The sequence below is a fragment of the Nuphar pumila genome, chromosome 2 (genome assembly GCF_984573655.1).
Source record: "Nuphar pumila chromosome 2, dmNupPumi1.hap1.1, whole genome shotgun sequence".
In the NCBI taxonomy this organism is placed as follows: Eukaryota; Viridiplantae; Streptophyta; class Magnoliopsida; order Nymphaeales; family Nymphaeaceae; genus Nuphar; species Nuphar pumila.
Genome location: NC_143250.1, coordinates 131,299,311 through 131,315,770, shown reverse-complemented (window position 1 = coordinate 131,315,770; position 16,460 = coordinate 131,299,311). Strand labels below are relative to the sequence as shown.

The 16,460-nt window shown below is 40.0% G+C and overlaps 1 protein-coding gene across 3 annotated transcripts in view; it reads right to left on the bottom strand.

Annotated features, from left to right (window-relative positions):
- Positions 1–16,460, bottom strand: part of LOC149847120 (sterol 3-beta-glucosyltransferase UGT80B1-like) — a 249,396-nt gene that overhangs the window by 57,097 nt on the left and 175,839 nt on the right. For all 3 annotated transcript variants that reach the window (XR_016430342.1, XM_089996829.1, XM_089996830.1), the window contains exons 10-11: positions 10,363–10,493; positions 7,034–7,136 (exon numbers count right to left, since the gene is read on the bottom strand). Coding sequence is in view for 2 of the 3 variants with exons in the window: in XM_089996829.1 (XP_089852955.1) it covers positions 7,034–7,136; positions 10,363–10,493 (234 nt within the window). In the remaining variant the exon portion in view is untranslated. The remainder of the gene's footprint in view (positions 1–7,033; positions 7,137–10,362; positions 10,494–16,460) is intronic.

The window sequence follows — 16,460 nt, the reverse complement described above, 5'->3', positions numbered from 1 at the left end:
GGTGAGTTTTCCTGTGCAGTATATATTTTCTCATTATTGCTGTTATGATATGCTTAACTGCTTTACCTGCTAGTTGTTCTTGTTCTTTTTACACTCCTACTAGTTTTTCGCGAGACTGACCCATTTTTATGGGCAGGTGATGAGTAGCGGCGACAAACAATCAACGATGCATGCGACGTGGCTCGAGGCTATACTTTTCCTTCCAGACTTCTGGCTGTCATTGCAGGGTTTTGAGTTTTGGGTTTTTGTTTTAAATCTGGGGGGTTGGGCCTCCTGTTGATTTTCCTTATACAGTGACTTTTTATTAAGGATTTAGTACTCTTTTCAGTTGTCTGCTATTTATCGCCGTGGTCATGTTTGGATTGTCTAGCTAATGTGCCTGGGATTTGCAAAAACTTGATTTTCAAAATAGAAAGATACTTTTTGAAGGGTTTTCAGAACAACAGAGTTCAAACTTTCAGGGATTTTCCTCAAAAAAACTTTAATTGTCAAGTTAAAAAATTTCGGGGCGTTACACATGTAGCATCCAGAGCATTTTGGGAAGATCAAATATGAGGATCTAAATTCAAACACCATATTTTTCTTTCAGAAGAAATACCACAAGGGTAAGCATTTTTAGTATATGAGGCTGTTATATAGGTTCGGGTGCAGATGCGGCACTTCCAAAAAACTTGGGTGTGTGTGTATGGGGAGAGTATGAGGAAGAGGAGAGAGAGAGAGAGTTACATCACTGGATACCACACATTGGAGGAGCTTATGCCGAGGAGCGTCAAAGGAGCCCATGCCGAGGAGAGCATCAGAGGAGGAAGAGAAGAGCAAGGGGAAGAGCACCGGGGGGGGGGGGGGGGGAGGGTGTTAAAATATATGTAATACCTATATATATATATATATATATAGTTCTCATTCACTACCCGATGAGGGGTAGTTTTGTAATCTCGCCCAATAGGGGCATTTTAGACTTTTTCCTTTTCTTCTTTTTTCCTTTTTCTTTTTCTATTTTTTCCTTTTTCTTTTTTGTCTTTTTTTATTTCTTTTTGTGCATTTAATGCACAGCCATTGGGGGCCCCAACAAAGAGTCGTTGGGCCCCCAACGGTCACAATTGTGACCGTTGGGAGCCCAACGACTCCTTGTTGGGACTCCCAATGGTCCCTCTCTCTTGCTTTTCTCTAACTCTCCCTCACTCCTCTCTTGCCTATAAATAAGTGGGGTCTCCCCCTTTGTAATGTGTGGCTTCTTCAAGCCCTTTTGTGCATTTATAAGATTTTATGCTTTCTAGCCATTATTGGCTTTTGTGTATGTCCTCTTTTGGACTTGTTCTTTGATTTCTATGTGTGAATGTCCATTGTAGGACATACATTTCTTTTCCGCATATTTCATTACATGGTATCAGAGCCTTGGTTGTGCTCTTGATTCATATTGCTAAGTTGTCTTGTTTTATCTCTCTTTGTTTATCCTCCATTCTTGATTATATAATGGAAGGAGAACAAAAGATTGATCTCTCCTTCAAGCTCAATGGTACTAACTACATGATGTGGGCCGCCGCCATGGAGAACAACCTCAAAGGTAAAAAGCTTTGGGGATACGTTATGGGCACCATTAGGGAACCTCAACTTCAACTTACGAAAATTGATGGTGATCAAGAAAAAGCTCTAGAAGGAAATGCTCGCATGAAAGCTATTGAAGATCACCAATCCAAGGTAGAAGATTGGGAAAGTAAGCATGCAAAAATTCTTGCATGGTTCATGAACAACGTGGAGTTAAAGATTTGCGCCAACATTGCTAAATTCCGCCTAGCAAATGAAGCATGGTTCTTTATGAAAGGTATGTATACCCAAAAAGACCTTGCTCGTCAATTCTTCATCCAAGAAAAAATTCGTACCATTAAGCAAGGTGAAATGAGTGTAAGAGATTACTATAGCACTCTTGGCCCTTTGTGGGATGAGCTATCCCTTCTTGAACCCAAATGGGTATCAAGTGAAGATGTTGAAATAAGGAGAGAACAAATGGAGAAAGAACACTTTTTCCAATTTTTACATGGGCTTAGGCCTGAATATGAACAAGTTAGGTCCTCCCTCCTTCATAGATCCAAACCACTTCCATTGGAAGATGCCATAGCCGAAATATGCCAAGAAGAAACACGTCTTGGCATGATTAAAGGAGGAGATGAAGTTCTTGCCGTGTCTAAACCCGGCAATCATATGAAAGCATATAAGCCTCCACACTTTGGGAGGCAAAATAACTATAATGGCAATTATAGGAAAGCCATTTGCCATCATTGTCAAGAACCGGGTCATATAAGACCTAATTGTCCAAAGATAAATGAACCTCCAAAAGGTAAAGTTGCTATTATTGAAGAAATCTCACAAAAGAAGGAGACAATGAAAGGGAAAGAGTCCTTCTCCCTTGCTCAACTATCCGAAGCACTACAAATTCTACTCAAGTCGCCATCAACTTCGGGAGCCGCCATTGCCTCTTCTTCTCCTCCAGGTACGCCTTCTTGGATCCTTGACTCTGGAGCATCTTTTCATATGACCCCTATTGAAAATGGACTATCCAATGTATGTAGCAACTCCAAAAATTCCTTTGTTTCCACCGCCGATGGTACCTCTTTACAAGTTAAAAGTTTTGGAACCTTAGATTTTTCAAAAGATTTTTTTGTGCCAAATGTAAGAGTAGTACCTCAACTTAATTTAAATCTTTTATCGGTCTCCCAAATATGTGATCATGGATGTGAAATCTCCTTCTCAACCAAGGATTATTCTATACAGGATCTCCAGTCCGGGAAGCGGATTGGGCAAGGCCATAGGAGGGGAGATCTCTACTACATGACCCACTTGAAACTTCCTACTAACTCATTTTGTAATCATGTCCAAGATAAAAATATAGAAACTTGGCATCAAAGACTTGGACATCCAAGCTTCTCAAAAATGTACTCCTTTCCCTTTGGAAAGAAATTTTGTAATGAGAAACATTTTGTTTGCAAGAGTTGTATTTTTGGAAAAATGAAATCCACCCCATTTCCAAAGAGAACATTTGTGTCAAAAAGACCCTTTGAATTAGTTCATTCGGATGTTTGGAGTCCTTCTCCGGTCATATCAAAAGGAGGATACTCATATTATATTACTTTCATTGATGATTTCACTCGATATGTGTGGATCTATTTTCTCAATCTAAAATCCGAAGTTTTTAACTTCTTTAAAAAATTTCATATGATTGTCAAAAATCAATTTTCAACTAATATCTCTATTCTTCGATCCGACTCCGGTGGAGAATATCTATCAAATGAATTTCAAGAATATTTGGAAACCAATGGAATTTGTCATCAAAGGTCATGTCCTAGGACTCCCCAACAAAACGGTCTAGCCGAAAGAAAGCATAGACACATCTTGGAAACCACTAGGACTCTTCTTATTTCCAAAGAAATTCCAAAATGCTATTGGGCCGAAGCCGCCTTAACCTCCACTTATTTGATAAATAGAATGATATCCTCATCCCTACAGAATATATCTCCTTATGAAAAACTTTTTGAAAGAACACCCGATTTTAATAGATTAAGAATTTTTGGGTGTAAGTGCTTTGTCCTTACACATAAAAGAGATAAGTTATCTCCCAAGGCTATCGAATGTGTGTTCTTAGGATACGGAGAAAATCAAAAGGGTTTTAGGTGCTTCGATCCCAAAAGCAACAAACTATATGTATCCAAAGATGTTACATTTTTAGAAAATGAGAACGGTTTTGAGAAAAATAAAGATATTGATGAAAGCAAATATGCTTTCTTATTTGATCTTCTCTCTCAAGAAGATGTGACTCCTCACGAAGAGGATGCTCCTAATGATTTAGAGGATACTCGTCTTAGTAATGTTGAAAATGCAAGTAATAATATTGAAAATAGGTCCATTCAAACCTATGCTAGGCGAGGTCAAGAAACTCCCATTAGCGCTTTAGAAAAATATTCTCAAAATTCCAACATAGAAGAAACCTCTTTAAGGAGATCTAGCCGGATCTCCAATCCTCCTAATAGGTTTGTTTCCTATGAGTCCCTAACACTTAAATATAGGGCATGCCTAATTGCATTACACTCTTATCATGAACCGTCACACTATAATGAAGCCAAAAACATTCCTCAATGGGTTGAAGCCATGAAACTTGAACTTAGTGCCCTTGAAAAAGCTAAAACTTGGGAAATAACCTCATTACCCACTGGAAAGAAGTCTATTGGATGTAGATGGGTCTTCAAAATTAAAACTAAAAGTGATGGGTCATTAGAACGTTATAAAGCTAGGTTGGTAGCCAAAGGATATGCTCAAGAGTACGGAATAGACTATAAAGAAACCTTTGCTCCAGTAGCTAGAATGACTAGTGTTAGGACTCTTATTGCGGTTGCATCCGTTAAAAAATGGCTTATTTATCAATTGGATGTTAAGAACGCATTTCTTAATGGCGAACTAAGTGAAGAGGTCTATATGGATCCTCCACCAGGAGTATCTATTGGTGAAAACAAAATTCTTAAACTAAAAAAGGCACTATATGGGTTAAAACAAGCTCCGAAAGCTTGGCATGACAGATTTAGTACTGTAATGACTAGCTTAAATTTTCGTTCATGTTATACTGACACTGCGTTATTTGTGAAAAGTGCAGGGTCCTCTGTAGTTATTCTACTACTATATGTTGATGATATGATCATCACTGGAAGTGATGAGCAAGGAATCCATGATATTAAGAAAATTTTAAAAGAAAATTTTGACATGTCTGACCTTGGTTTCTTAAGATATTTTCTAGGTATTGAAGTTGCATATTCACCTCGAGGGTACATCCTCTCTCAGATGAAACTTGCTGCTGACATTTGTGCCAAGTCTGGAATTTCGGATGATAAGAAGACAGAAACTCCTGAGGTTATCAATGCAAAGCTGAGACTGGAAGGTGGGACACTTCTTGAGAATCCTACTCCCTACCGTCAACTCGTTGGGTCTCTGACATACTTATCCATCACTCGGCCAGACATAGCTCATGCAGTTCACTCCGTCAGTCAGTTTCAACATGCACCTACAACTGTGCACATGAGTGCAGTCTTAAGAATTGTCAGATATATTAAAAACACCATAACTAAGGGAGTTTTTCTTTCCTCTTCATCATCCCTTGATTTAATTGCTTATACAGATGCTGATTGGGGAGGAAATCCCAATGATAGAGTCTCAACCACTGGTTTTTGTGTTTTCCTAGGTGACTATGATTTCTTGGAGATGCAAGAAGCAACATAAAGTATCATTGTCCTCAACTGAAGCGGAATATCGTGCAATGGCCACTACAACCATGGAGCTTGTGTGGCTTAGAAGTCTCCTCTGTGATATGGGCATCGTCATCTCAATTCCTTCGAAGATGTGTTGCGATAACAAGAGTGCTATCTATATTGCAAGCAACCACACCTTCCATGAGCGTACTAAACACATTGAGATGGATTGCCACTATGTTCGAGATGAATACCTAAAAGGAACCATAGCACTGCCCTATGTCACATCCGAGTACCAGTTGGCGGACTTTTTCACCAAAGCTCTTGCTGCTCCTCGTTTCATGTTTCTTCTCAACAAGCTTTCCGTTGTATCCCCGTAAAGCTTGAGGGAGGGTGTTAAAATATATGTAATATATATATATATATATATATATATATATATATATATATATATATATAGTTCTCATTCACTACCCGATGAGGGGTAGTTTTGTAATCTCGCCCAATAGGGGCATTTTAGACTTTTTCCTTTTCTTCTTTTTTCCTTTTTCTTTTTCTATTTTTTCCTTTTTCTTTTTTGTCTTTTTTTATTTCTTTTTGTGCATTTAATGCACAGCCATTGGGGGCCCCAACAAAGAGTCGTTGGGCCCCCAACGGTCACAATTGTGACCGTTGGGAGCCCAACGACTCCTTGTTGGGACTCCCAATGGTCCCTCTCTCTTGCTTTTCTCTAACTCTCCCTCACTCCTCTCTTGCCTATAAATAAGTGGGGTCTCCCCCTTTGTAATGTGTGGCTTCTTCAAGCCCTTTTGTGCATTTATAAGATTTTATGCTTTCTAGCCATTATTGGCTTTTGTGTATGTCCTCCTTTGGACTTGTTCTTTGATTTCTATGTGTGAATGTCCATTGTAGGACATACATTTCTTTTCCGCATATTTCATTACAGAGGGATCATGCGGCTCTCTTTGTATCTGTTTTTTAGCTTTTTTAATATTAGAAAAAGGAAAAAAATGGACTAAATCAATGTTGACCAATTCCATTCTTGGACACAGTCTCGGATGCAGGTTGACTGCACCCAGTGCGGCGAGACCCATGTCCTATCGCACCCGCATCACATCTGCACCTACAGGGTGTATTAGGCTATATGAAGTGTCCATGCGACATAGATCTGAGGCAATTTTGAGTTTTCTATCAACATTGTCTCAGAAAAACAATAAAGGATACTATAGGATTTTGATGACATGGCCTGCCACTGAGATTACTATGCATGGCATCTACAAGTCGTACATGTGTCATTGAAATTCTTAGGGTTAGATAACTGATAAGCACATTCTCTGAATAGCATAACAACTACCATACAAAAATTAGGAATCATCAAAAAATAAGCACCAGTTCAAAACCTAAAAGTCCACAGAAAAACCATAGCCTAAGGGGGCAATTGCATCAAGCAGGAGGCGCCATGCCGCAATCGGTGCGGAACCTCCCTCTACAAAAACAAAGTTGGACCACCCCCCCCACGGGAATCGAATCCGCTGAAAGGGGGGTGGTCACATTGATTTTGGGGATCTCTTTCCATGAGGAAAGAGAGCCCTCTATTTGCATTGCCATAGTGAGGCCCGCGGAAATGCTTCGTGCTTTGTACGTTTCCACAAAAAAAACCCACTGTTTCCATGACACAAAAACACACCCTAAGAGGAGGATGTCATCAAAGAAAATACGTCTCAAAAGGAGAAACATGATAACTAGAACTAAGCATGTTAACCAGCAGTAGCACAGATGAGAGCAAAAACGAAAACCAAACTTACAATTGCCCAGGCCACCCCATCCTCTGTCAATTATTCCCCTTTGTCCTGTATCTTTTAGTGCTTCAAGAATGATACTTGTTGTCTTTTCCACATCTTCAAGTGGCTTCACAAACAGTAAAAAATGTCTACAATTCATTAAAATATATGTTTTATATAACCAAATATATAGTGACATTAACGAAGCAATTCTAGAGGCAAAATTGTTAGTATATGCATGTATATACGTATGCATGTACCCTAAATATGTACGTATCTATGTAAACAGGTCACGAGCATATACAAACTATCAAATATGTGAACTAGGTATGAACTAGGCATTTCCAGCACTTTCTTCACAGATCTGATCCACCAGATGCGTTCAACAAGGTTCATTTGCTGGGAATCAACACTTTTATTGGGTCTTTTTCAATGAAAAAGTACAATGTTTTGAGGATTGAATATTTATGAAATTTTAGACCACACTAAAAATATGTTTACCAGAATCTGACCTTGCAGATGCGTTCGGTGCAATCCGTTTCCTAGGAAACGATTGTCGCATCGTGTATGTTCAACAAAAAAAATACAATTTTTGATGCTCGAATATTTACAAAAATTCTGAGCCATCAATTTTCAAGCCATAAAACTGAGCATGTAGATTGCACCCGTACAGTGAGATTTAAAAAAAAAAAACCATGTAAATATCGGTTCATACTTCGGTAAACATATTCCAGTGAATTGTAGATCAAATGATACAGATGTCATCTATATAGTTTGTTTAGTAGGAAACTTGTTTTGAATCGTGTGATTATGACAAGTAATTAGGTTTTAAACCGGTTAAAAAATCAACAGCTCGCAATATGCCAAAATTGATAACACAAAAAATCATGTTTTTACATAAGAAAAGCACAATCCAAGGCTTGATCCTTAGCAAGAAATACATGCTGAACACTGTAAATTGTATATATCCATATATATATTGTAGATGTATAATATATATATATATATGGGTGTATATTTATATGTATGCATACTAATGTATGTATATGCATTATGTACATATATACATATGTATATATATGTACTATATATATGTATATATATAGTTATTATTGTAACTATAGTTTCTTTTCTTTTTCTTTTTCTTTTTTAGTTCCTTTTGAACTAGTCAACTAAAAGTTGACTAGTCAATAAAGACGTTGGAGCTGGTCCAACCAGCCCCAACGTCTCTATTGTGTTCCCTTGTTGTATATAAATAGGGGTGAACCCCCTCTCTCAATGTAATGCTTCTTGCATATTGTGTTTCAATAAAATATTATCTTATACATATTGTTTTTTGTGTGTGCCCTTGGTGGCATTTGTGATTGTGCTCTTTGTAGCATTTGTGATTGTGCCCTTAGTGGCATTTGTTCTTGTGCACTTTGGACTTGTTGGTGGACACTTTGTTTGTGCTTGAAGGTGCCTTACCTCTCTTTACTGACCTTTCAGATGCATTCGGTGCAGTCTGTTTGCTAGGAACAATTTTTTATGCTCGAATATTTACAAAAAATTTGATCCATCAATTTTCAAGCCATAAAACTGAGCATGTAGATTGCATCCTTACGGTAAGATTTAAGGAAAAAAAAACACAAAAATCTCAGTTCATACTCCGGTAAACATATTTCTAGTAAACATATTCTAGTGAATTGTAGATCAAATGATACGGAAGTCATCTATAAGGTTTGTTTAGTAGGAAACTAGTTTTGAATCGTGTGATTATGACAAGTAATTAGGTTTTAAAGGGGTTAAAAAATCAACAGCCCACAATGTGCCAAAAATTCATTACTCAAAAAATCATGTTTTTACATAAAAAAAGGTACGATCCCAGGCTTGATCCTTAGCAAGCAATCCAAGCTGAAAACATCTATGTGGTTAGATGAGTCGATACAACTTTCACCTATGATTTCTAGCTCATATATAGGGTCACTAGAATACGTTAACTGGAAATATGTGAATTGGAGTGTGAACTGGGCATTTCCGACGCCTTTTTTGCAAATGCATTTGGCATGGTCCATTTGCTAGGAATTGACTGTTGGATCTTGTATTTTCGATTGAAAAATGCAATTTTTGGATACTTGAATATTTACGAAGATTCTGAGCTGTTGATTTTCAAGCCTTAAAAGATCCTTATTATGCATCGTAATCGGATGATCCAATAGTCTGTTTCTATAAAACCAAGCATCTAGATCACATCCGTATGGTGAAATTTAAGAAAAGAAATAATAAAAACCCATGAAAATCTCGGTTCATACTCCAGTCCACATATTTCTAGTTCAAATATTATATATATGTATATAGAGGAATGAAAACATACCCACTAAAAAACATGCCAAACCTACCCACCACATGTTTTATTGGATTTTTAGTGTTCTTTTTCAAAATTTCGACCGTACAAGTGTGATCTATATGCTTGCTTTTATAGGAATCAGTTCTTGGAGCATTTGATTCCGATGCATGGATAGGTTTTTATAAGTTTCAAAAATCAACGGCATACAATTTTCATAAATTTTCGAGGCTCCAAATGCCATTTTTGCTATCCAAGATTCATGATCCAAGTGTCAATTTCTAATAAATCAATCATGCTGAACACATCTGTACAATCAAAATTTTGAAAAAAACAACAAAATTTTTCCATTAGGTAGGTTTGTCATGTTTTTTAGTGGGTAGGTTTTCATTTTCCTATATATATATATATATATAGAGAGAGAGAGAGAGAGAGTCACTAGAATATGAGAATTCAAATATGAGAACTAGAAATATGGGCATTTCCAACACTTCTTTTTTTTGCAAATCCAAACATGTGGATGTGCTTGGCATGGTGAATTTGCTAGGAATCAACCATTGGATCATGTATTTTCGACGAAACAATGCGATTTTTGAATGCATGAATATTTATGAAGATTATGAGCCATTGATTTTAAAGCCTTAAAAAAATATCATTTGTGCATCAAAATCGAATGATTCAAGAGCGGGTTCTTATAAAACCAAGCATGTAGATCACATCCGTATGGTTAGATTCAAGAGAAAAGAACAAAAAATCCATGAAAATCATGGTTCACACATTAGTTCTCATATTTCCAGTTCTCAAATTCTAGTGACTATAGTCACCACACACACACACACACACACACACACATATATATATATATATATATATATGATATCCCTTTCCATTTTATAAGTAATAATATTAAGAAATCATTTAATGTTGGATAATGGATCAATCACAAAAACTAGCATTTTCTTATGATACCATCACAATAACCATAAGCATCCATTTATTCATGCTTAACTTGTTTCAAGAGCAGTCATACCATGCTACCAAACCCTATATATATGGGTTTCGTGCCTGATTGTATCCACCGCAGAAAATCCTCTTGTGGCTGATAGTTGACACTGTGATTCAAGAAACAGTATCCAACAACATCTACTTGAACACCCCAATCTGCATATGAATTTGAAGAAACAGATTCAAGTTAAATAACAAGAACAAACTGCATTACAAGCATTAATCTTTTAAATTGATCAATCAAATGCATAAAACTAAGAAACTGTGTCACAGATATCAGCAATATTTTCAAAATAGCGCGATATTATTGCTGTATTTTCAGTGAACAATATTATAGGTAAAATACAGCAGTATTTTGAAAATATCACCAATTTGATTGTGTCAGGATATTATCACAAAAATATCACGATATTCTATTGATAATGTCATGATATTATCAATTATTTTTGCAATTTTTATTGATTTTCTACATTTGTTTTTCTTCTTTCTTTTGCATTTTTTACATATTTCTTTTATTATATATGTATTTTATTATCTAAACATGATATTTTGTCACTTTTTGTTATTTTATATTTTATATTTTTTTTAAAGCCCTGAGATTTATCACCAAACCTATAATATCACGAGAAATAGCCTTGCTGAGATATAGCCAATACTGATATTTGTGACTATGCTTAGAAAAGACCCTGTCTAACAAGCACCAACTATGTGACAGGGACTCTGCAAAAGGGCCCTCGCAGAGAGAGAGAGAGAGAGAGAGAGAGAGAGAGAGAGAGTTGCCTACCCACACATAGAGAGAGAGGGCTGGGGTCATCCTCCTCCTCCTTCATCTTTCTCTTCTCTTGTTCCGTCTCCTCCATTTCTTCCTCCTCCCCTGCTCCTTTTGGCTTCTCATCTTTTTCCGCCCCCTCCTCCATCTCCTCTTCTTCCTCCTCTTTTGCCTACACATCGAGTCTCTCTCTCTCTCTCATCTTTTTCCCTTTTTCTTATTTTTTTATAGATTTACAACACCTAGCGCAAGCAAGCAGCCATGTGTTAACTGGGTCAAGACTCAGGTGTCAGGTCTGATTGACCTGGATCTGTTTAGACCCGTCTGATTCATACTTGGGTCAAAGCAACCCAGATCTGAATTGGACCTGGACCTATTATGACACAAGTCAGACTCAGTCTTGTGTCAAAGCAGACCTAGGTCTGAATTGGACCTGGGTCTGTTGGGTTTGCTTTGACTCAGTCGGATTCAGACCTGGGTCAAAGTAAACCCAAGTTTGAATTAGTCGGTGTATACAGAGTCAGGTCTGTCCGAGATTTTATATATATACCCTCCCGCATCCCCCACACCCAAGTTTTTTTTAAGTTCCACATTGCCGCACCCTCACCTATGTGACATAGAGCACCAACCATCAATAATCTATGGCAGAAACCTATAAAAGCAAGCAAACCTGGTGATTGGAACATATACCAACTAGAAAACACATTACAAGGATATTCTTCACACATAATTGACCAACAATTCTGCATATAGATTGATATAAGCAGAGGGATGCACAAATGTGGGAAAGAAGGAATCAGGTTCTATGCTCTACACAAGTCCATTGTTTAACAAACAAGTTTGGTGTTTGAATCCTCTATCTTTTTTAACAACTTTTTATAAATTTAATGAACAATCACCCTCCTTTTCAAAAACAGGGAAAGACCTACGTTTTTTTACATCTAATTTTCCTCACAATGACCATTGCCTGTGTATAAAATACCTTTCCCTGGGTTATTCTTCAAGTATCTCCAAATCCTGAACACAGCTTGCATATGAGACTAGAGTTGGTGCATGCATGTAATAATTCAACACACTGACAGCATATGAATCGGAGAAACACAATCTAAATGTCCATTCCTCTCAAACCTGTTAAAATATACATGTAATCAATATATTTATATATATATATATGTATATATATATATATATTCACTCATACCCGATAAGGGGTATTTCTGTAAAATCGCCCAATAGGGGCAGTATAGTCTTTTTTCTGTTTTTTACTTTTTCTTTTCTTTTTCCTTTTTTTCTTATTTTGTCTTTTTCTCTTTTCTGCATTAAATGCACCTTCATTGGGGGGCCCAACAAAGAGTCGTTGGGCCCCCAACGGTCACAATTGTGACAGTTGGGAGCCCAACGACACCTTGTTGGGTCTCCCATGTAAAAGTATCTTCAACAAGATACTTTAGTTGATAACGCAACAACCTTGAGAACAAATGTGTGAACATACACACCCAAGAACACTTGTGCACAACAAGCACAACACACCGAATCACAAATGTGCAAAAGCACTCATAAGTTTCATAAACAACTAAAGAGGTTGGGCTATAATCCCAAATCCCTTAAACAAATACAAGAGGAGCTGCCCATATATATAGGGCTTGGAGGAGGCCTTGGGAGGGGCTCTGTAACACCCCAAAATTTCAAGCTTGCAAACCTTTCGAAAAAAAAAAGACAAGAGACTAAAAAGGAATCTCTTCATCTCAGAGATGATTTACGAAATCAGCGGAAGACTATACTTTTATTAATTTCAGAAAGGCAAGCTGACAACTTTGAGCGCGTTAGCTAAAAGAACCAAAACGCACAACACATGCTACTTGCGGACACTTGGAAAAGCCACTTTCATTTAAGAAGTTCTCCAAATAGTACAAAATTAGGATCTCCCAAGGAAAATCCGTTACAAAACCCCAAACAACAGGACGCGAGCTAAGAGCAGGAAGAAGAACGTCTTGGAGCCATCTAGCCATCGCGCCATCGCCTGTGGTGTACCTAATCATCACCTGTACCCATAGAATGGGTTAGTTTCACGAAAAACTAGTAGGCGCACAAGAGAGACTACAAGGATCTGAATTATGTAATTTAATTCAGTAAGTTACACAGTTTAAAACAAATATGCAGTTAAACATGTAAGCAATGCATGCAGATAACCAGTGCAAACACGTAAGTAGTGCAAGCGAATACGTAGTGCAAGTGAATAAGTAGTGCAAGCAAGTCGGTGGTGCAAGCGAGTCAGTAGTGCAACGAATCAGTAGTGCAGCGAATCAGTAGTGCAACGAATCAGTAGTGCAGCGAATCAGTAGTGCAAGCGAGTCAGTAGTGCAGCGAATCAGTAGTGCAGCGAATCAGTAGTGCAACGAATCTCACGGCCCAGCAACCAAAGTGAACAGACTTTATGTTCCGATATTACTGGCCTGCGGGTACGCGCAGGCAAAACATAGAAACAACTGAGACTAGTTCGGGCGTCTATTATTCTATGTATTTTCAATAACCCGAATAGCTAGTTGAGTCCGCTCCAAAGGGGACGGCTTTAGCCGAGAGAGGATTCCCCAGAGGCTGAAAAGCAGTGCCACGGATGCATCCAACTTCTGCAGAAGTGTTAAGCTAACTATTGTAGCCCCTTTCCCCTAACTCCAATGACTGGGGAGGCCGGATCTTTGCCCGTGGGGTGGTTGTTAACAACCTGTCCATTGGAGTTTTTGTACCGATCTGTCCTCTCCCTTGACAGACAACCAGAAGCGAACGGGTGCGTTAGGGGTTGCTTAACTAACGACCCATTCTATGCTGTGGTCTTTAAACCACTCGAGCATCTTGCCTGTGAAGGCGAATGTGAGGCCATTTATGTGATTACAACAGTTTGCATTTAGCGTTGTTCGAGGTCGCACGACCGTCTCATCCGATCATCGCAGTACTAGACGTGTCGTGCACGACTATAAGTACTCTACGATAAAGGGGGTATAGCTCCTCAATAGAAGCCTCAACAGGAGTGTTTCACAAAGATGTAAAGTTTATCAACTTTACTCTATCTTTTGAAACAGCAGTACCTTGTGCCAACATGATGCATGTGATTATCTCGAATCACATCCGCTATCGGGGTATCTACATGTCTCGCATGACTCGATACCGGCCTCGATAGACGAGATACGGGTTTCTCAACAGAACACCCGCTAAGAAGTTCGCTCGCTCCCGACTAAACTCTTGTCGCAAGAGGGAGAGTGGTAAATGCTCCTTGCATCCTCCACGAGGATGCCCTTAAGGCATCCGCAAGGAGCAAGAACCTGCACGTCATCTGCAACAGCCAGGCAATACCAACACGTATGCAAAAGCAAGAGGCTAGGCGCAGAGCGCGACGGCAAGGTAAAGGGCAAGGATTTGCGAAACCGCATCCTTGAGTGAAGTGGATACTCGTATAAATATATACATATATATATATATATATATATATATATATATATATTCAATGGTCGCTTTTAGTTCAATTGAACTTAATTCAAATATCCAAGTCTTCCGTGCAATTTTCCCCTACCTTGGAGGGTTACGAGCTTGCTGACGTCTGCGGACGTACACGATTGACGGCTCGGGTCGCGGAGCGCGAGTGGGATCCGTCGTAGCTGCAAATATGCGATATTAACAAGCAAACTCTGACAAAAGCAAAAGCAAGGCAAAGACTCGACTTTTCCGATACATAGGGTTGGGGCCAACCGTCCCAATTGACTCGAAAAGAAGATGGGGCAGGATCAAAAGACTCTAGCTGCCAAAAGAGGGGTGTAGTCAAATGCGAACAGATGACTCACGCTACTAGGAATTCCTCGTTGGAGACCAACAATTGTAATGATCTGTCCCCATCACGATATAGCTTCCAAAGATTCCCCGGGCTTGTCGGCCAAGGGTATCGGCTTGCGCACAAAGGGCAGGGGGCCATCGGCCCCTGCTGGCAACAAAAAGGCAGGGGCCATCGGCCCCTGCTGGCATAACAAAAGGCAAGGGCCATCGGCCCCTGCTGGCATAATAAAAAGGCAGGGGCCGATGGCCCCTGCTGACAAACTAAAAAGGCAGGGGCCATGGGCCCCTGCTGGCACAAACAAAAGGCAGGGGCCGATGGCCCCTGCTGGCATAACAAAAGGCAAGGGCCATCGGCCCCTGCTGGCATAATAAAAAGGCAGGGGCCGATGGCCCCTGCTGGCATAATAAAAAGGCAGGGGCCGATGGCCCCTGCTGGTACAATAAAAAGGGGCAAGGAGGAGGGGCTCGGCCCCTCCCCTGCCGTAACAAAAACAACAGGGAGGAGGGGCTCGGCCCCTCCCCTACCGAAACGGAGAGCAGGGAGGGGTGTCGTGCCCCTCCCCTGCTAAAAGGGGGCAAAGGGAGGGGGTTTGACCCCTCCCGTGGCCGCCACACAGAGAAATGAGGGAGAGAGAAGAGACGGAGAGGGAAAAAAAGGGAGAAAGAAGAAGCGATGGCGTACCAGGGGGTTTTCGGAGGAACTCGCCGAAGAGGAGCTCGCCGGAAGGAAAAGGGGGGGGGTCGCCGATGTCGGTGGCGGCGGCTGTCGGGGGTCGCCGGCGTCGGTGACCGTGGACGAGCGAGAGAGGGAAACGGAGAGACAGAGAGCGAGTGGCGGTGAGGGGGGTTTCGTAACCCTCCTCCCGCCTGCCTCGCTGTCTTTTAATGACAGCGAGGGGCGGTGGCCCGGGTCGGGTCCGGGTCGGATCCGGATCCGGCCCAAACCAATTTTTTTTTTTTTGATATTACATCCTACCCTCCTTAAAATAATTTCGTCCGCGAAATTTCTATAGCATAAATTGGTCAAAATACAAGTCGGGGTATTTATCCCTGATATCCGACTCAAGCTCCCATGTACATTCACTAATTCCATGGTGTTGCCAACGTACTTTTACAAGAGAAATCGTCTTCGATCTGAGCACTTGGTCTCGACGATCAACGATTGCTACTGGTCTTTCCTCGAACGTCAAGTCCTTATGGATATCCACATCATCATAATGAATGATGTGCGATGGGTCGTGAACATATCTTCTCAGCATGGATACGTGAAAGACGTTGTGAATCTGAGCGTACTGAGGAGGCAGCGCAACGCGGTAAGCCGCCTCGCCGATCCGATCCAGGATCTCAAAAGGTCCGACGAATCGCGGACTCAGCTTTCCCTTTTTCCCGAACCGGAAGACGCTCTTGGTAGGAGATACCTTAACAAAAACCATATCTCCTGTTGAGAACACGAGCTCTCTACGTCGACGATCGGCGTAACACTTCTGCCGACTTTGCGCGGTACGCAGACGTTCCCTGATCATCTGCACTTG